This window comes from Panulirus ornatus, chromosome 1 (assembly GCF_036320965.1).
Source record: "Panulirus ornatus isolate Po-2019 chromosome 1, ASM3632096v1, whole genome shotgun sequence".
Lineage (NCBI taxonomy): Eukaryota > Metazoa > Arthropoda > Malacostraca > Decapoda > Palinuridae > Panulirus > Panulirus ornatus.
The window spans coordinates 92259136-92278809 of NC_092224.1; the positions used below are offsets into that span (position 1 = coordinate 92259136).

Below are 19674 nucleotides of genomic sequence, written 5' to 3' on the forward strand. Positions count from 1 at the left end.
ACTTCACATGCCCTGGTTCTGTCCAGTGACAGCACATCGACCCCAGTATACCACATCATTCCAATTCACTCTATCCCTTGCATATTTATCACCCTCCTGCATGTTCAGGCCCTGATCACTCAGAATCTTTTTCACTCCATCCTTCCGCCTCCAATTTGGTCTCCTGCTTCTCCTTGTTCCTTCAACTTCTGACACATATATCTTCTTTGTCAACCTTTCCTCACTCATTCTCTCCATATGTGCAAACCATTTCAACACACTCTTTTTTATTACCACACATATCATTTTATATCATTATACTTAATTGCTGTCTCCTGCTTTAGCAAGGTAGCACAAGGAAACAGATGAAAGAATGGCCCAACCCACCCACATAAACATGTATATACATAAACACACATGTAACCATTATTTTCTATGTTGGAGGCTCCAGTCACAGACAAAAGTCTACATCAAGGCCTGGCTTCATTTGAAATATAAGGGAGTTAATGATGGGGAAAAAGAAGAGACAAGGAAAAGTTTCTAAGCACATTGATGGAAGTGAAAAAACCCTACTTTTCAAAAATCAACCAATCCCTCAGAGAAGACAAACAGCTGGGTTGACTGTGGACTGGCAGCCACAACCAGAATTCAAACCTATGTAACAGTCTATGGGCAGCCTGCGAATACATCATGGTCAGCAATGCTAAATGCTACACTACAGAGGTGCAAAATTAGTTTCATACATAGAAAATGGAACTTCATACTTACTGAGGGCTGAGGTTTGCCAATGTAGTGTGACCAAACTCCTTCTCTCCACCTTCTAGTGTTCCTTGAAAGTTGATGGGCAGGACAATAACTATGCTGACAACACACACTATCATCATGTACACAATTATGTGGTGTTGAAAAGAGAGGTACTGGACAGCATCTCTTCCACTCTTGGCTAGAATTTGTTCTTCTCTGTTAAAAAGAAATGAGAAAAATACTAGTGTATACTACCTTCTAAACAGTATTTAAGCTACTTATTTAGAGAAAAAATTGCAAATGTAAACAAGACACAAATATCTATGTTCCTACAGTCATATTCCATAACATAAGAGGATGGGTGGGCAGAGCATCCTCCAAAAAAAAATTCCCAACAATATATTCCATGTGTCCATATGATGTGGTATACTGGGGTTGATGTGCTTTCAATGGATTGATCCAGGTCAAATGAAATATCAGGGGTAAACTATGGAAAGATCTGTGGGGCCTGGGTGCAGATAGGAAGCTGTGGTTTCAGTGCATTGCACATGACAGCTAGAGAATGAGCATGAGTGGATGTGGCCTAGGTCATGTTTCCTTGAGCTATCTCACTGATGCAGGGTACAGTGATTGGGTGTGGGGGAGGAAAAGAGAATGTATGTTATCTCTTTCTTTTCCTTCATGCATTTGTGCTGTTTCCTGTGGGATGGAGTGGCATCAGGAATGGAAGAAGGCAAGCAAGTACGAATATGTACATGTGTACGCATATGTACTACACGCATTCCCCCCGTGTTGTAGAAGGCGACTAAAGGGGACAGGAGTGGGAGGCTAGAAACCCTCCCCTTCTTGTATTTTAACTTTCTAAAAGGAGAAACAGAAGAAGGAGTCATGCGGGGAGTGCTCATCCTCCTTGAAGGTTCAGAGTGGGGTGTCTTAATGTGTGTGGATGTAACCAAGATGCGAAAAAAGGAGAGATAAGTAGTATGTTTGAGGAAAGGAACCTGGATGTTTTGGCTTTGAGTGAAACGAAGCTCAAGGGTAAAGGGGAAGAGTGGTTTGGGAATGTCTTGGGAGTAAAGTCAGGGGTTGGTGAGAGGAGAAGAGCAAAGGAAGGAGTAGCACTACTCCTGAAGTATGTGATAGAGTGTAAGAAAGTAATCTCTAGATTTATATGGGTAAAAATGAAAGTGGATGGAGAGAGATGGGTGATTATTGGTGCCTATGCACCTGGTCATGAGAAGCAAGATCATGAGGCAAGTGTTTTGGGAGAAGCTGAATAAGTGTGTTAGCAGCTTTGATGCACAAGACTGGATTACTGTGATGGGTGATTTGAATGCAAAGATGAGTAATGTGGCAGTTGAGGGTATAACTGGTGTACATGGGGAGTTCAGTGTCGTAAATGGAAATGGTGAAGAGCTTGTAGATTTATGTGCTGAAAAAGGACTGGTGATTGGGAATACCTGCTTTAAAAAGAGATATACATAAGTATGTGTACGCAAGTAGGAGAGATGGCCAGAGACTGTTATTGGATTACGTGTTAATTGATAGCCGCGAGAAAGAGAGACTTTTGGATGTTACTGTGGTGAGAGGGGCAACTGGAGGGATGTCTGATCATTATCTTATGGAGGTGAAGGTGAAGATTTGTAGAGGTTTTCAGAAAAGAAGAGAGAATATTGGGGTGAAGATAGTGGTGAGAGTAAGTGAGCTGGGAAAGGAGACTTGTGTGAGGAAGTACCTGGAGAGACTAAGTTCAGAATGGAAAAGGTTGAAAGCAAATGACATAAGGGGAGTGGGGGAGGAATGAGACGTACCTAGGGAAACAGTAATGGCTTGCGCAAAAGATGCTTGTGGCATGAGGAAGGTGGGAGGTGGGCAGATTAGAAAGGGTAGTGAGTGGTGGGATGAAGAAGGAAGATTGTTAGTGAAAGAAAAGAGAGAGACATCTGGATGATTTTTGCAGGGAAATAGTGCAAATGATTGGGAGATGTGTACAGGAAAGAGGCAGGAGGTCAAGAGAAAGGTGCAAGAGCTGGAAAAGAGGGCAAATGAGAATTGGGGTGAGAGAGTATCCTTAAATTTTAGGGAGACTACAAAGATGTTTTGGAAGGAGGTAAATAAAGTGCATAAGAAAAGAGAACAAATGGGAACATTGGTGAAAGGGGCTAATGGGGAGGTAATAACAAGTAGTGGTGAAGTGAAAAGGAGATTGAGCAAGTATTTTAAAGGTTTGTTGAATGTGTTTGATAATAGAGTGGCAGAAAAAGGGTATTTTGATCTAGGGGGTGTGCGAAGTGAGACGGTCAGGGAGAATGGATTAGTAAACAGAGAAGAGGTAAAGAAAGCTTTGCGGAAGATGAAAGCCAACAAGGGGGCGGGTTTAGATGGTATTGCAATGAAATTTATTAAAAAGGGGGGTGACTGTGTTGTTGACTGGTTGGCGAGAATATTCAATGTATGTATGGTTCACAGTGAAGTGCCTGAGAATTGGCGGAATGCATGCATAGTGTCATTATACAAAGGCAAAAGGGATAAAAGTGAGTGTTCAAATTACAGAGGTATAAGTTTGATTGGTATTCCTGGGAAATTATATGGGAGGGTATTGATTGAGAGGGTGATGGCATGTACAGAGCATCATATTGGGGAAGAGCAAAGCGGTTTCAGAAGTGGTAGAGGATGTGTGGATCAGGTGTTTGCTTTGAAGAAGGTATGTGAGAAAAACTTAGAAAAACAAAAGGATTCATATGTAGCATTTATGGATCTGGAGAAGGCTTATGATAGAGTTGATAGAGATGCTCTGTGGAAGGTCTTAAGAGTGTACGGTTTGGGAGGTAAGTTGCGAGAAGCAGTGAAGTTTTTATCGAGGATGTAAGGCATGTGTACGAGTAGGAAGAGAGGAAAGTGATTGGTTCTCAGTGAATGTCGGTTTGGTTTGCAGCAGGGGTGCGTGATGTCTCCATGGTTGTTTAATCTATTCATGGATGGGGTTGTTAGGGGGGTGAATGCAAGAGCTTTGGAGAGAGGGGCAAGTATGCAGTTTGTTGTAGATGAGGGGGCTTGGGAAGTGAGTCAGTTGTTGTTCGCTGATGATACAGCGCTGGTGGCTGATTCAGATGAGAAACTGCAGAAGCTGGTGACCGAGTTTGGTAAAGTGTGTGAAAGAAGAAAGCTGGGAGTAAATATGAATAAGAGCAAGGTTCTTAGGTACAGTAGAGTTGAGGGACAAGTCACTTGGGAGGTAAGTTTGAATGGAGAAAAACTGGAGGAGGTAAGGTGTTTTAGATATCTGGGAGTGGATTTGGCAGTGGATGGAACCATGGAAGTGGAAGTAAGTCACAGGATGGGGGAGGGGGCGAAAGTTCTGGGAGCGTTGAAAAATGTGTGGAAGGCGAGAACATTATCTCGGAAAGCAAAAATGGGTATGTTTGAAGGAATAGTGGTTCCAACAATGTTATATGGTTGTGAGGCATGGGCTATAGATAGGGTTGTGCAGAGGAGAGTGGATGTGTTGGAAAAGAAATGTTTGAGGACAATATGTGATGTGAGGTGGTTTGATCGAGTAAGTAATGAAAGGGTAATAGAGATGTGTGGGAATAAAAAGTGTGTGGTTGAGAGAGCAGAAGAGGGTGTATTGAAATGTTTTGGTCACATGGAGAGAATGAGTGAGGAAAGATTGACAAAGAGGATATATGTATCAGAGGTGGAGGGAACGAGGAGAAGTGGGAGACCAGATTGGAGATGGAAAGATGGAGTGAAAAAGATTTTGAGCGATTGGGGCCTGAACATGCAGGAGGGTGAAAGGCATGCAAGGAATAGAGTGAATTGGAGCAATGTAGTATACCGGGGTCGACGTGCTGTCAATGGATTGAACCAGGGCATGTGAAGCGTCTGGGGTAAACCATGGAAAATTTTGTGGGGCCTGGATGTGGAAAGGGAGCTGTGGTTTCGATGCATTATGCATGACAGCTATAGACTGAGTGTGAATAAATGTGGCCTTTGTTGTCTTTTCCTAGTGCTACCTCGCGTGTGTGTGTGGGGGGAGGGGGGTGTCATTGCATGTGTGGTGGGGCGGTGACAGGAATGAATAAAGGCAGCAAGTATGAATTATGTACAAGTGTAAATATGTATATGTATGTGTATGTATATATATGTATACATTGAAATGTATAGGTATGTATACATGCATGTGTGGACATGTATGTATATGCATGTGTATGGGTGGGTTGGACCATTCTTTTGTCTGTTTCCTTGCACTACCTCGCTAACGCGGGAGACAGCAACAAAGTATAATAAAATAAAATGTACTTATTAAATGTGATTGCCTTTTCCCGCATCAGTGAGGTGGCACCAGGAAACAGACAAAGAACGTACATTAGAAGAACAACCCATCCACTCATAAACCCATAAATGCCCATATACAAACACATACATATACATATTGTCATATACACATATACATACACATACACAGACATATACATACATACACATGTACATATTCACACTTGCTTGTCTTCAATCCATTCCTGGTGCCACCCTACCCCACATGAAATAGCACTGCTGCACCCTGCTTCAATGAGTTAGCGCCAGGAAAATGGACAAAAAAGGTCACAATGTTCACACTCAATCTCCAGCTGTCATGTGTAATGCATCAAAAACACAGCTCCCTATTCACTCCCAAGGCCCACAGACCGTTCCATGGTTTACCCCAGACGTTTCACAAGCCCTGGTTCAGTCCACTGACAGCATGTCGACCCCAGTATTCCACAAAGTTCTAATTCACTCTATTCCTTGTACGCCACTCACCCTCCCGTATGTTCAGGCCCTGATCGCTCAAAATCCTTTTCACCTCTTCTAGCTAAAAGTTTAACCATTCCCCATTTCTTTAATGATCTTGCTTTTCAGACTACAATAATTTCTTGCACAACATGCCTTAGCCTTGTATCAATAGCTGTTAACCGATTCTGGATGCTCTTCTTTCTTAAGCCTTGAACCTCATCATATATTTCTCTGAACACGCCTCTATGACTCATTTTCTAAAATTGTATGAATAGAATTTTTCCTTAAATGAGTGATAAACAATATTAAAGAACATAATGGAAATTCTACTCTCAACCGAGCCTTATGAGCTGACCTCAACACCAACAGCCATGACAGAAGATTATTCTTTGTCTTAAATGCATGTGATTATGCTAAAGTTATTAACATTCTAATGAATATTCTAATGGGTCTAAGAGAGGACTAAGAGAGGGGTCAAGACACAAAGGTAACAAAACTGCCTCAGTTGGTGTATAAAGATGAGATGTAATTCAGGGTGAGGTATTGCACGTGCTGCAAAACAGGGTGAGATGGGAAACTGAGTTAGGTAAGATGCTATGGGGAGGGTTCCAATGGTGCCAGTGCAGATGGTAAGGCAGGTCTAAGTACTTTCATCTGTATAGGTAGGGAGTTCTACACTCATAGAACCCCATCTCTTGAACTTTCTCCTCTATCATAAGACTTTAAACTTTCACATTCTGTCTATAAACATAATTTCATAATTCACTTTATTCCATTCGCCCACCACTCATACTATACAGATACCTCTTTACATATTTTCTAACAAGTTTCTTGTTTACTTTTATGTAATGGTCTCTGGCTGTTCTATCCCTCCATCTTTCAAAGAAATATTCAATGATGACTTCATCAAACAGGTTACAAATCTCTGAGGTTGTGTATAAGTCATCCCTTACTGTTTTCCCTGGTGAGTATATTCAAGGCCTCTTGCCTTCCCCTGTAATTCAGCTCACTAAATTCTGGTACCATCTTTATCTTCCCTCCTCTAAACCCTTTCTGTGGGTTCTTTGTACTTCTTTTAGTGAAGTAAACAAACTTGAAAAGTATACTAAAACTTTTGCCTAACGTAGGACATGAGCAGCTAGCTAAATATTTCCATTGTCATATACTTGAATGCTATTCTAATATATGCCTGCATACAGTCTATCTCCTTTACTGTTCTCCTGTAGTTTGACTCAAAGAACAGCTTAGGAAGGATGTCTACTCAGAAGTCTCTACAATACACAGGTTCCTGCAGCTTTATCTCCATCTAGATAACAGTTGTATGAAGCTCTTCTTTCACTGTGTTACATCCCCATTACCTGACATTTCCTCGAAGTGAATTTCATCAATCATATTTCAGACCAGCTTTGGAGCTTGTTCAAAGATACTAGCCCTGGAGAGCTAAGCATGAATCTGTGTCATCCCAATGGGGAAGAGGTGAAGTGTGGCATGGCAGGCATTTAGTGGGAGAATTGCAAAGATATTGGATTTTATGGAGCTTCTGCTGATGGGTAGAGGCATGCCAAGGTACTTGGCTAGCAGGTAGTTGCTGAAGTTTTGTTCTTCATGGTGCTGAAGGTTACAAAGCTGGGGATGCTACAAAAGACAGCTACTGACTATGTTCCACAGGAGTCCTGTAAGAGGGGTAGGAGCCAGAGTGCTTTAGGCCATGGAAAATGAAGCAGCAAAGAGACTTGTCAGTGATAAACCAGGAGTCAAACAAAGGAAACTTCCATGCAATAAGCATAACTAGGTGTCTGTGAGCCAGTGGACTGTTCAACTGACCGGATACTTCGGTGATGCCTGGATATTCATAAGGCAGTCAGGTCAGCCATAATGAGAGTGAGTTTAGCTGTCAATTCATTACAGTGGGCACCAGGTGGGGGTCCCCTACTTCCTCAGGTACCTAACCTATGACTTCATTGGTACCAAAAAGTCACATGAGGTTCACATCAGGTTACTTGATGATGTGACAACATTGGATTAGGTGTCTAATGCTGGTGGCAACAGTGATTTCACCTCAACAATAGGTTGTTGTCATATAGGCAACACTGTGAAATGCTGCAACATAATTTTACCCTTGCTTTTAGGTGCATTAATATAATGCCCAAATCACAAATAGGAATTAAGTAACACATCTGCAGAAGATCTCTTAATAGAGGTATAAGAGGCAGTTAGTAGGTAGCAACTCACAAAGGAGGTATATTATGGGTACTACCTGCCTAGATATTGGGAGGGTTAGTGATGGCTACATAGTAAGCCAGCACTTCAGTGGTTGTCAAGCTGCACTCCCCTGACCCAGACAGCCATTTTTTCTTTCTGCTTCACCCAATTGTAGATTACTGGTGTTCTGTCCACAAACATACAATATCTCCTTGCAACACTATGCATTAGCCCTGCCTTTTGGTAAAATGGTAGGAGCAATACATAGAAGCAGTAGGTAGAAACATTAGATAAAAGCGTTAAGGAGAAACATTAGACAGTAGCATTACGTAGAAATATCATGCGAGTGTATTCGGTAGATATATTAAGTAGCAGTCAGTAGACCATTAGATAGAAGCCTCTAGAAACACTGAGCTACGTTGCCCTCTGACAGTGGCCTGTTAAGGGTGAGTCACTACAGGTTAGGCAGCAGCAGTGGGGTTCATCAGTTATGGGCATCAGAGATTTTCTTTTTTCTTTTCTTTCAAACTATTCGCCATTTCCCGTGTTAGTGAGGTAGCGTTAAGAACAGAGGACTGGGCCTTTGAGGGAATATCCTCACCTGGCCCCCTTCTCTGTTCCTTCTTTTGGAAAATTAAAAAAAAAACAAGAGGGGAGGATTTCCAGCCCTCCGCTCCTTCCCCTTTTAGTCGCCTTCTATGACACGCAGGGAATATGTGGGAAGTATTCTTTCTCCCCTATCCCCAGGGATAAGGGCATCAGAGATACACACCACAAAATTCTCATTCTGTTAATAACCTTGAGTCTAACCATTCACCAGTATCAGTTATCATACATGTAGCTAATGTATCTTGCCTGGTGCTAAAGTGAGCAGATTAACTGTGAAATAAGTGCATGCAAGAAAATCAGTTTAATGGTTCTATTCTAGATTAGTACAAAAATTATGACCTCAAAAAAATATCAATTATGACTTTGCATTCATCATCTGAGTTTCTTCATAATGATAAAATAAAGTAAGCAAGAATATCATAAGGCACTTGTACTATGAGGTTTCTAAATTTAAAGAACTTACATCTTTAGCTGGACAAAGAGGTAAAGTTAAAACTTTGAACACATCAAATACAAAAATGGCTTCCAGCCATGTTTGTTGCTGGAGAGGGAGTTCAGACAATTTGACAGGGAAAATTTTTTCGTGGTTTAATCAACACTCCCTCCTAAGCAAAGTTTGAAAAGGTACTAACAAAATCCATAGTGAGTAAAGGTGAAATGTTGATCACCTAATTCCACTGTACAATGTGTGAGATCAACTTACCAAAACAGAAATTTGTCATATTCACTGTCATCCAACAAATAACTTCATGACAGAGTACCATGCATTCTGTTATCTCTTGTTTTGTATGTACTCTTATGTACTTCTGAGTATAATATCCTACTCAAATTTTGTGAGAACATGTACAAATGTTATAATTTTGGCAAAAAACACTGAGGTGTATCAATATGCTGGTACATGCAACAACCATTCATAATCCTCACTTGCACTTTGTGGTAAAAAATAAGCTGAAAATTGTAAGAGAACATATTCAAACATGAAGTACACAGAAAAACTAATATAGCCCTCTTCTACTACCATCAATGGACAAAGGCACAATGCAACACTCCATTCAAAGTTAACACAAATCAGTATAATACACAATCCTCAAGCGAAAATCCTCTGCAGAGTAAATCCTCATCAAATATCTACTACTGTATACTTCCCATGTCGAAAATCCTTTCTCTGCTGCTCCAGCCTTCATCAAGTTCAATGCTGGCAACAATGATGGATCTTGCCCAGATAAGGGCTCATCTAGTCCAACATTACACCACCATTTCAATATCTACAGTGCATGAACATCCATAATTTCTCACATTCAAGGCTATAAGCTTGAGCAGAATCTTGCTAATGAATCTTTGACATAAATGTCCTCCTTTTTACATACTTTATTTTGAATAATGCTGGGATCCAAGACAACAAGCCCTTGTCCATGTGTATGTTGAACTCCATAGAGGACACTGAGTCTGCTTCTCCAGCAGCTTTTCCAACATCTGTATCTTTCCCATAGAAGAGCTGTGTCCACCTGGAAACAATATTACACTGTCTACAATATATATCAATGATGAAAATAAAATATATCATGTAATCAACAACACAGATAATATCAAACTTCCAATGCTTAATACATGTTTGGGCTGGCTAGTTCACTATAAACAAATTGGCCAATTTCTCCCTATCTATTGTAACTGTACGCAAACAGATACCAAGTGTAAAGAAAAAAAAAGTTAAATATCAAAAGGTAAAGCAATCTTCCTATTACAGAGACAAGATGTTAAGGGAATGAGTAGATGACTGAGAAAGGTGTGACAAAATTGAAATAAAGGAAAATTCACATAAAAGAAATAAGTAATTGGTGTTAAACTGGAAGGAAAGTATTTGGATACAGACAGAGAAAAGACTTTTCCATCAAAATTACTTCTTAGAAACTTACTACGTAACTCTACAAAAAAGGACACACTCGTCTACAGCCATTTGCAGCACAAGGAAGTTTAATAACTACAGGACATAACTGACGATTGGGCCAATATTCAAGTGAGAGTGAGTGTCCTGTGTGTAATCAACAGAGGTCTCTACTATGTTCTTTATGCTGGAAGATCTTCCAAACAGAGAGAAGAGGATAGCTAAGGAAGGAAAACATGTGTAATGCACCGAAACCACTGCTCCCTTTCCACATCCAGGCCCCACAAAACTTTCCACGACCATTCAAAATCTTTTTCACTCCATCCTTCCACCTCCAATTTGGTCACCTGCTTCTCCTTGTTCCCTTAACCTCTGACACATATATCCTCTTTGTCAATCTTTCCTCACTCATTCTCTCCATATGTCTAAACCTCTTCAATACACCCTCTTCTGCTCTCTCAATCACACTCTTTTTATTTCCATACATCTCTCTTACCCTTTCATTACTTACCTGACCAAAGCACCTCACACCACATATTGTCCTTAAACACCTCCTTTCCAACACATACACCCTCCTCTGTACAACCGTATCTATAACCCATGCCTCGCAACCATAAAAAATTGTTGGAATTACCATTCTTTCAAACATACCCATTTTTGCTCAACAAGACAACATTCTCTCCTTCTATGCATTCTTTATTGCTCCCAGAACCTTTGCCCCCTCCCCACCCTGTGACTCACTTTTGCTTCCATGGTTCCATTTACTATTAAGTCCACTCCCAGATATCTAAAACACTTCACTTCCTCCAACTTTTCTCCCTTTAATCTTACATCCCAATTAACTAGCCCATCAACCCTACTGAACCTAATAACCTTGCTCTTATTCACATTTACTCTCAACTTTCTCCTTTCACACACTTTTCCAAACTCAGTCACCAACTTCTGCAGTTTCTCACTCGAATCAGCCACTAAAGCTGTATCATCGGCGAAACAACAACCGACTCACTTCCCACGCCCTCTCATCCTCCCCAACAGACTGCATACTCACCCCTCTCTCCAAAACTCTGGCACTTTCCTCCCTCACCACCCCATCTATAAACAAATTAAACAGCCATGGGGACATCGCACACCCCTCTCACAGACCAACCTTCACTGGGAATCAATCACTCTCTTCTCTTCCTACTTGTACACATGCCTTACATCCTCGATAAAAACTTTTCACTGTTTCTAGCAGCTGTCCTCCCACACCATATACTCTTAAGACCTTCCACAAAGCATCTCTATCAAACCTATCATAAACCTTCTTCAGATCCAAAAATGCTTCATACATATCCATCTGTTTTTCTAAGTATTTTTCACACATTTTTCAAAGCAAACACCTGATCCATATGTCCTCTACCACTTCTGAAACCATACTGCTCCTCCCCAGTCTAACACTAAGTACATGCCTTCACCCTCTCAATCAGTACCCTTCCATATAATTTCCCAGTAATGCTAAACAAACTTATGCCTCTGTAGTTTGAACACTCACCTTTATCCCCTTTGCCTTTATACAATGGTATTATGCATGCATTCCATCAATCCTCAGGCACTTCACCCTGGTCCATACATACAGTAAATATCCTAACCAACCAATCAATAAAGCAGTCAGCCCCCTTCTTGACAGGTTCTACTGCAACACCATCCAAGCCCGTCACCTTGCCGGATATCATCTTCCACAAAGCTTTCACTACCTCTTCTCTCTTTACCGAACCAATCTCCATGACCCTCTCACTTCGCTCAAAACCCTGTACAAAACACCCTACATCTGCCACTCTTTCATCAAACACATTCAACAAACCTTCAAAATACTCACTCCATCTCCTTCTCATGTCATCTCTACCTGTTATCACTTACCCCCTTGCCTCCTCCACTGATGTTCCCATTTGTTCTCTTGTCTTATGAACATTATTTACCTCCTTCCAAAACATCTTTTTATTCTTCCTAAAGTTTAACGATACTCTCTCACCCTAACTCTCATTTGCCCTATTTTTCAACCCATGCATCTTCCTTTTGACCTCCTGCCACTTGCTTTTATACCTCTCCCAATCATGTGCACTCCTTCTTTGTAAGTATCATCCAGACGCCTCTCTTTTATCTTTCACTAACAACTTTACATCTTCATCCTACCACTCCTAACCTTTCTAATCTGCCTACCTCCCACCTTTCACATGCCACATGCATCTTTTGCACATGCCATCACTGCTTCCCTAAAATACATCCTATTCATCACCCACTCCCTTCTCATCCTTTGTTCTCACCTTTTGCCATTCTACACTCAATCTCTCCTGGTACTTCCTAACAAGTCTCCTTTCCAAGCTCACTTACTCTCACCACTCTCTTCACCCCAACATTCTCTCTTTGTTTTTGAAAACCTCGACAAATCTTCACCTTCACCTCCAAAAGATAGTGGTCTGACATCCCTCCAGCTGCCCCTCTTAGCACATTAACATCTGAAAGTCTCTCTTTTACATGCCTGTCAATTTAACATAATTCAATAATGCCCTTTGACCATCTGTCCTACTCACATACATATACTTACGTATATCTCTCTTTTTAAACCAGGTGTTCCCAATCATGTCTTTTTTCAGTACACAAATCTCACAACACTGAATACCCCAATTATACACAAATCATACCCTCAACTGCCATATTACTCAACTTCGCACTTCAATCACCCATCACTAACATTTGGTCTCGTTCACCAAAGCTGCTGATACACTCACTCAGTTGCTCCAAAAACACTTGCCTCTCATGATGCATAAGCACCAATAATCACCCATCTCTCTCTATCCACTTTCAATTTTACCCACATCAATCTATTATTTACTCTCTTACACTCGATCATACACTTCCACAACTCCTGCTTCAGAAGCAGTGCTACTCCTTCCTTAGCTCGTCCTCTCACCAACCCCTGACTTTACTCCCATGACTTTTCAAACCATTCTTCTCTTTTACCCTCGAGCTTTGTTTCACTCAGACCCAGAACATCCAGGTTTCTTTCCTCAAATATAATACTACTTATCTCTCCTTTCCTCTCATCTTGGTTACATCCACACACATTCAGACACCCCAATATGTTTCTGTTTTTGGTAGAGAAAGTCTTCAAAAAAGAAAACAGAGCATTAAAGAATGCTTATGTAAACATGAAGGTAATAAATACCTATATACGTACATATACATGAATACATACAAAACATATACAAAGATATATAAACCATCCATAAACTGTTAGTAAAGGCTTTGAAAATAACAAATGTAATGTTAAGATTTCTAAAGCAACTTTATAAAAAATATCACAAGAGTAAAAAAGGAAAAATACTAGGAACCTACACATTGTACTGACTGAAGCCAAGATTCTTTGTCCTGGAACGAGAAAAGCAAACAAATTGTGCAAACATTAATATAAGGTAAATACTCCAACAGTGCTAAATGCATGCAGGATACAGTAAAAGCTAAGGCAAATAATAGCTTCATACAGAAAAAGAAAATAATGTAAAGCATTCTATGGAACAACTTTCTTGTCTTGCTCTGGAAATGAAATGTCTCATATACATCTTTCAAATGATCAAACTTAGATCTAATGAAAATCAACTACATCAAACAAGAAAAAATACAACAGTCTTTCAGTTATCTGCATTTAAGGAACCAGCAACCCAAAAAGAGGCAACTCTTAATAAAATTCTATGAAACAAGCTAAAAACTCAACAGCAGGGATGATGTGAGCAAGGTATGAGCTAATACTCTGATAAATGAGGATTTGAAAACTCGTTTAACCCTTCATTCATAATTCTCATTTCTAAAGGAACAAAAAAAAAAAAAGGGGGGGGGGTTCCATTAACATGCCTAATTTGACAGCCAAGGCAGAGATTTATGGTCTGCATTACAAATCAAAGGACATCAAATATATTCAGGTAACTGGTTCCATCAGTATGTAATGTCATGACATGGATCAATTTTCTAGGCAAGCGAAACACTGTCTGATGATCGTAAATGGATTTTCTGTAAATTCTATTTCTACATTTTTGTACTTGCAAGAATATTTTGCAATATTTCAAGGTTTCACCTGTAGTATCAACAAACCTTTATCCAAGATTTATCATATAAATATCTGAAGCAATTCTTTAGTGATGACGAAAAAGAAACAAGAAAATATAACAAAGGAAATTCTTGCTCATCACCAACCAATTTTGTGACAGCTTCAGTCCACTCTGCAGATAACTGATTATACTGTTTCAAGATCTAGTTAAACTACATCTGAATCTGTTAATTTCCTACTTCAAGGAGGGTGATCAAAGAAAATCCCTTCTCCAAAATAGTTACTGTGCACATATCTATAATACCCCCAAAACATACTTAAACCAATATATAAATTTATGCAGTACTCTGTCTCATATGATTTGATACTATCCCTTTACACTATCCCGGTTTCCTTGTATATCTTCTCAAAAGTTTGTATCACTTCTTAAGTACTTTTTATGTAGGGTTGAGGGTCAAGTAAATTGGGAGGTAAGTTTGAATGGAGAAAAACTGGAGGAAGTGAAGTGTTTTAGATATCTGGGAGTGGATTTGGCAGCGGATGGAACCATGCAAGCAGAAGTGAATCATAGGGTGGGGGAGGGGGCGAAAGTTCCGGGAGCCTTGAAGAATGTGTGGAAGTCGAAAACATTATCTCGGAAAGCAAAAATGTGTATGTTTGAAGGAATAGTGGTTCCAACAATATTGTATGGTTGCGAGGCGTGGGCTATGGAAAGAGTTGTGCGCAGGAGGGCAGATGTGCTGGAAATGAGATGTTTGAGGACAATATGTGGTGTGAGGTGGTTTGATCGAGTAAGTAATAGTAGGGGAAGAGATATGTGTGGTAATAAAAAGAGTGGTTGAGAGAGCAGAAGAGGGTGTTTTGAAATGGTTTGGTCACATGGAGAGAATGAGTGAGGAAAGATTGACCAAGAGGATATATGTGTCAGAGGTGGAGGGAACGAGGAGAAGTGGGAGACCAAATTGGAGGTGGAAAGATGGAGTGAAAAAGATTTTGAGTGATCGGGGCCTGAACATGCAAGAGGGTGAAAAGTGTGCAAGGAATAGAGTGAATTGGAACGATGTGGTATACCAGGTCGTTGCAATAGCAACTCTGCTCAGTACGTGAGGAACGGCAGTTTCGGACATGTGGTAGAAGTCCTATTACCCTAAAAAAAAGTAATACAGCCACATCATGATGCCAACCATTGTATGTAGACCAAACAATCAGACTTTAAAAACAATTGAAAAAGTTGTGAAGTTATCAATCATTACATGGAAACACTTTAAATACAAACATGTGAATGTCTATGGTAAAAGAGGAGAAAGAGCTCTATATATTTCATGCATAATACAGAAAGTGACTTAGAGGGGAAAGAGGGGTGCAGGAAATGAAAGTAAGCAAGGAAGTGTGGTTTGTGTTCAGATATAGGATGAGGGGTGAGTAAAGGAAACAGCAGGATAGGAAGGGGTGTTGCATGAAATTACAGAAGCAGTTCATATGTATTCAGGTGAAGAGTGTGGTGTATAGAGGAAGACATGTACATGCATAAGAAATGGTTATGAGTGTGGGAAAAGGGGAGCTAAACTGTCTGTAAATCTTAAAATGAAGGAGCATAGTAAGTTTTAGCATGAAGGGAATACAAGTTATTGAAAGGATTGCATGATAAAATGGGGTGAGATCAAGAGGAAGAACTGGGTAGAAAAAAAAGCAAAATTGAAATAGGGTACCTACCTATTGTACCTGCCTATAAGTCCCTGCCTCCTGGCAAAATGTTAGGAGCAATAGAAAGAAATAGTAGGTTGAAACACTAGGTATTAGTATTGGGTTGGAGCATTTGGTGGACACATTAGGCAGAGGAAGTTGGTGGGAACATTAAGCAGGAGCCCTCTGCCAGAAGCCTGTTATGAAAGAGATACTAAAGGCTAAGAAGCATCAATGGCATTCACCAGGTTATGGAGACTTTTGTTGTGGCCATCCTCAAGAGGGAGTTCCCAAAGGGAATGGGCATAAGATACAGATAGATAGATCTCTATGGAAGCAAGGTCGAAAGTTGACTGGTTTGAGGAATGAGGAAGATATGCATGAAATAAGTGATAAAAGTATGCAAGCTTTGAAATATGGTTTGTGTTCAAAGACAAGATGAGAGTTTGAGTGAAGGACATTGGGGGTGAGTAACTAAAACAATGGGAGAGGAAGCAGTGTGGCAGTAAATCAGAGGAGCAATTATATATTTATGAAGAGTCTGGAGGAAGACATAATGATATGTGGGTAAGGTAGAAAGGCAAGACAGCTACCTGGGTCAGAGGTGTCCAGCTTAACAACCACTGAAGTGCTGGCTCACTATGCAACCGTCATTAACCCTCCTGATACCCAGGTGGGTAGTATTGGTAACATATCTCCCTGGTCATTGGTGGCCTACCAACTTCTACATACCTAACTATATTTCCCCTCACATCCTGTTTATATCTGATACCATAGTCACAAAGAGTGCTGAAGCTAATATCTTTCCCTATGTTACACCTGAAAGCACATCTTTGTCAGACATTATTTCATTTAAAAAATACATATCTTCTGTTGGGTAAAAGCTTTTTAATAATCCAATTTCCTGATTTTCCTTTAATGTTTTGTCTTGTTACTTTCTCTAATAATCATACTTTACTTTCTCAAAAGTTTTTGCAAAATCCATAAAAAGGGCATCCATTGTTTTCCCTTGCATTATGGTGAATTAACAGCTGTTTGCTTACTTTTAGCTGCCACTGTACATTTACCCTGGCCTTCACTTATGAAGCTGTTGCCTAAAACATTGTTCCATCATATGTTTCTCTTTACTCTTTCATACATATCAATCACATGTAATGTTAGGCTGACTGGTCAATACTGATTAAGCATGAGTATGGATCTCCCCTTGTGTGCAGGCATTATGTGCGTCATTTTCTGTGCTTTGTCTAAATATCATCATGAGAGGTTGTGTTGATGTTATCTTGTCTCTTTTAGAAATATAGCTGGAATTCTCTCATGTCCTAGTATGCTAGATGATAAGATGGCCATGAGGATACTAAGTAATGATGCTGAAGGTACAAATAGGAAGGGATGGACAAATGAGGTGAGCAAACTGATTGCAGCCAGAGATTTTTCTGGTGCATAGTAAGAGAAATGATCCTAGAATTGATGCAACTGAAGGGTAAGTAGTGAAAATGGAAACTTTGATCACACTTGATGAATACTCTTAGTTTGCAGATTCAAAATTAGAAAACTTGTAATTAAAATGGAAGTTCATGCCTCACTTTAACATACTGGAAATGGGTTAAAAATGAGTATGAGTGAACTTAGAAGTAACATGCACTTGATCCAACCCAAGAATCAGGGAAAAATAATAAACATAATAATAACAATTATAATCTGGGTATGTTTGAAGGAATAGTGGTTCCAACAATGTTGTATGGTTGCGAGGCGTGGACTATGGATAGAGTTGTGCGCAGGAGGATGGATGTGCTGGAAATGAGATGTTTGAGGACAATGTGTGATGTGAGGTGGTTTGATCGAGTAAGTAACGTAAGGGTAAGAGAGATGTGTGGAAATAAAAAGAGCGTGGTTGAGAGAGCAGAAGAGGGTGTTTTGAAATGGTTTGGTCACATGGAGAGAATGAGTGAGGAAAGATTGACCAAGAGGATATATGTGTCGGAGGTGGAGGGAACGAGGAGAAGAGGGAGACCAAAGTGGAGGTGGAAAGATGGAGTGAAAAAGATTTTGTGTGATCGGGGCCTGAACATGCAGGAGGGTGAAAGGAGGGCAAGGAATAGAGTGAATTGGAGCGATGTGGTATACCGGGGTTGACGTGCTGTCAGTGGATTGAATCAAGGCATGTGAAGCGTCTGGGGTAAACCATGGAAAGCTGTGTAGGTATGTATATTTGCGTGTGTGGACGTATATATATACATGTGTATGGGGGTGGGTTGGGCCATTTCTTTCGTCTGTTTCCTTGCACTACCTCGCAAACGCGGGAGACAGCGACAAAGCAAAAAAAAAAAAAAAAAAAAAAAAAATAATCTGTTCCCCTTAAAATTTCCTGCCCAAAGACTGATAGGCATAGATGAAATGAGTAAGAATATGGTGGTCAGGATGACCTGGACAAAACAAACACACACAAACATAGCACAACAGGGTAGTATATATACAGTATCCATCTTATTTTCAATTCTACATTGAATTAGGTATGACTTTATAACACTTTATTAATGCAGGGGCTTTGAATACCTGTAACCAAGTGACAGACTAAAAAACAAATAAATCTTTTATTCTTCAAAAGGACTTTTCTTTAAATACCAATATATTACAGCAATTTCCCTTTCAATATAGTGAAGAGACGTGTAAAAGTTACTGCGACTACTGGTTGGTGGTTACAATATTGGTGACATGCAAAAACAAAAGTGCTCGATCAAGATTCAGTAAGGATCACCCTGCTTGATGTGGAACATGTTGAAATAAAAAAGTAAAATCAAATATACAAGACAAATATCTAAAATGATTCTTTGAACATCACTTGGCAAAGTTATTCAATATCATTTCTATGACAATGACCATGCATTTCATAGGGGCAAAAAGTGAAATCCTTAATGCTCTTTATGTATAGATGCCAAACACAAAAACTGCAAAGAGAATTTAAAAAGTTTATACAAAATTTTAATCAACTGATAAAACTGAGGATAAATTTTGGTCAGGACAAGTGACTCCAAAACTGAAAAAAATACAAAACTGAAATCATTCAACTCTTCGAGCCTTTAAAACTTTAAAGTTTAATATCTTTCAGTATTAGCAAACATTTGTTGAAGACAATTTCATTTTACATACAAAGAAACAATAAAACAAAACAATGAATATTTAATAAAAAGATACTAAATATATCCAAAGAAATTATTACAGTTAACTCAAAAGTTTCAGTGAACTAAGTTTATTCTGGGGGAAAAATTAATTCAGAACGCAAACTACATAATGCTATACTGTAGTATAATACATTAAAGGTCACTACATTACATCTAAAAGAAATTTTCACTATATTTTTCGAAGAAAAGCTAATCCAACAGAATCATTCAAAAACTGAACAAAGATAATATTTCTTAACAATAATGAGCACAAACTGCAAGCTCATTCAAATGCTAAAAAATAAAGCAAAGCAAAATTCAGCCTTGCAAGGTAAGCACTTACCTGCTCTCATACTTCTGAACCAAAGCTAGTCGTCCATAATTCCAGGCCTTTTTTCGCAAAACAGTGAACAAACTTAGAAGCAGCTGAAATGAAGGTGGCATGTATACATTATATTTATAATCAGAGTGAAATGTAAGAACTTAAAAACTGGAATCATTCACAATTCACATGCTAATGACCTTATTACTAACTATGTGTACACAAATACAGATGTACTTGA

The 19674-nt window shown here is 39.6% G+C and overlaps 2 protein-coding genes across 8 annotated transcripts in view; one reads left to right on the forward strand and one right to left on the reverse strand.

Annotated features, from left to right (window-relative positions):
- Positions 1-19674, forward strand: part of fbp (fructose-1,6-bisphosphatase) — a 394327-nt gene that overhangs the window by 247944 nt on the left and 126709 nt on the right. The window lies entirely within an intron of this gene.
- The window catches only part of Tmem63 (transmembrane protein 63), a 129959-nt gene that overhangs the window by 86404 nt on the left and 23881 nt on the right, over positions 1-19674 (reverse strand). For 4 of the 6 annotated variants that reach the window (XM_071665827.1, XM_071665852.1, XM_071665816.1 and 1 more), the window contains exons 3-6: positions 19455-19537; positions 13565-13597; positions 9678-9815; positions 748-939 (exon numbers count right to left, since the gene is read on the reverse strand). In XM_071665827.1, the coding sequence (XP_071521928.1) occupies positions 748-939; positions 9678-9815; positions 13565-13597; positions 19455-19537 (446 nt within the window). The remainder of the gene's footprint in view (positions 1-747; positions 940-9677; positions 9816-13564; positions 13598-19454; positions 19538-19674) is intronic. The other 2 variants (XM_071665843.1, XM_071665837.1) reach the window with 1 other exon arrangement.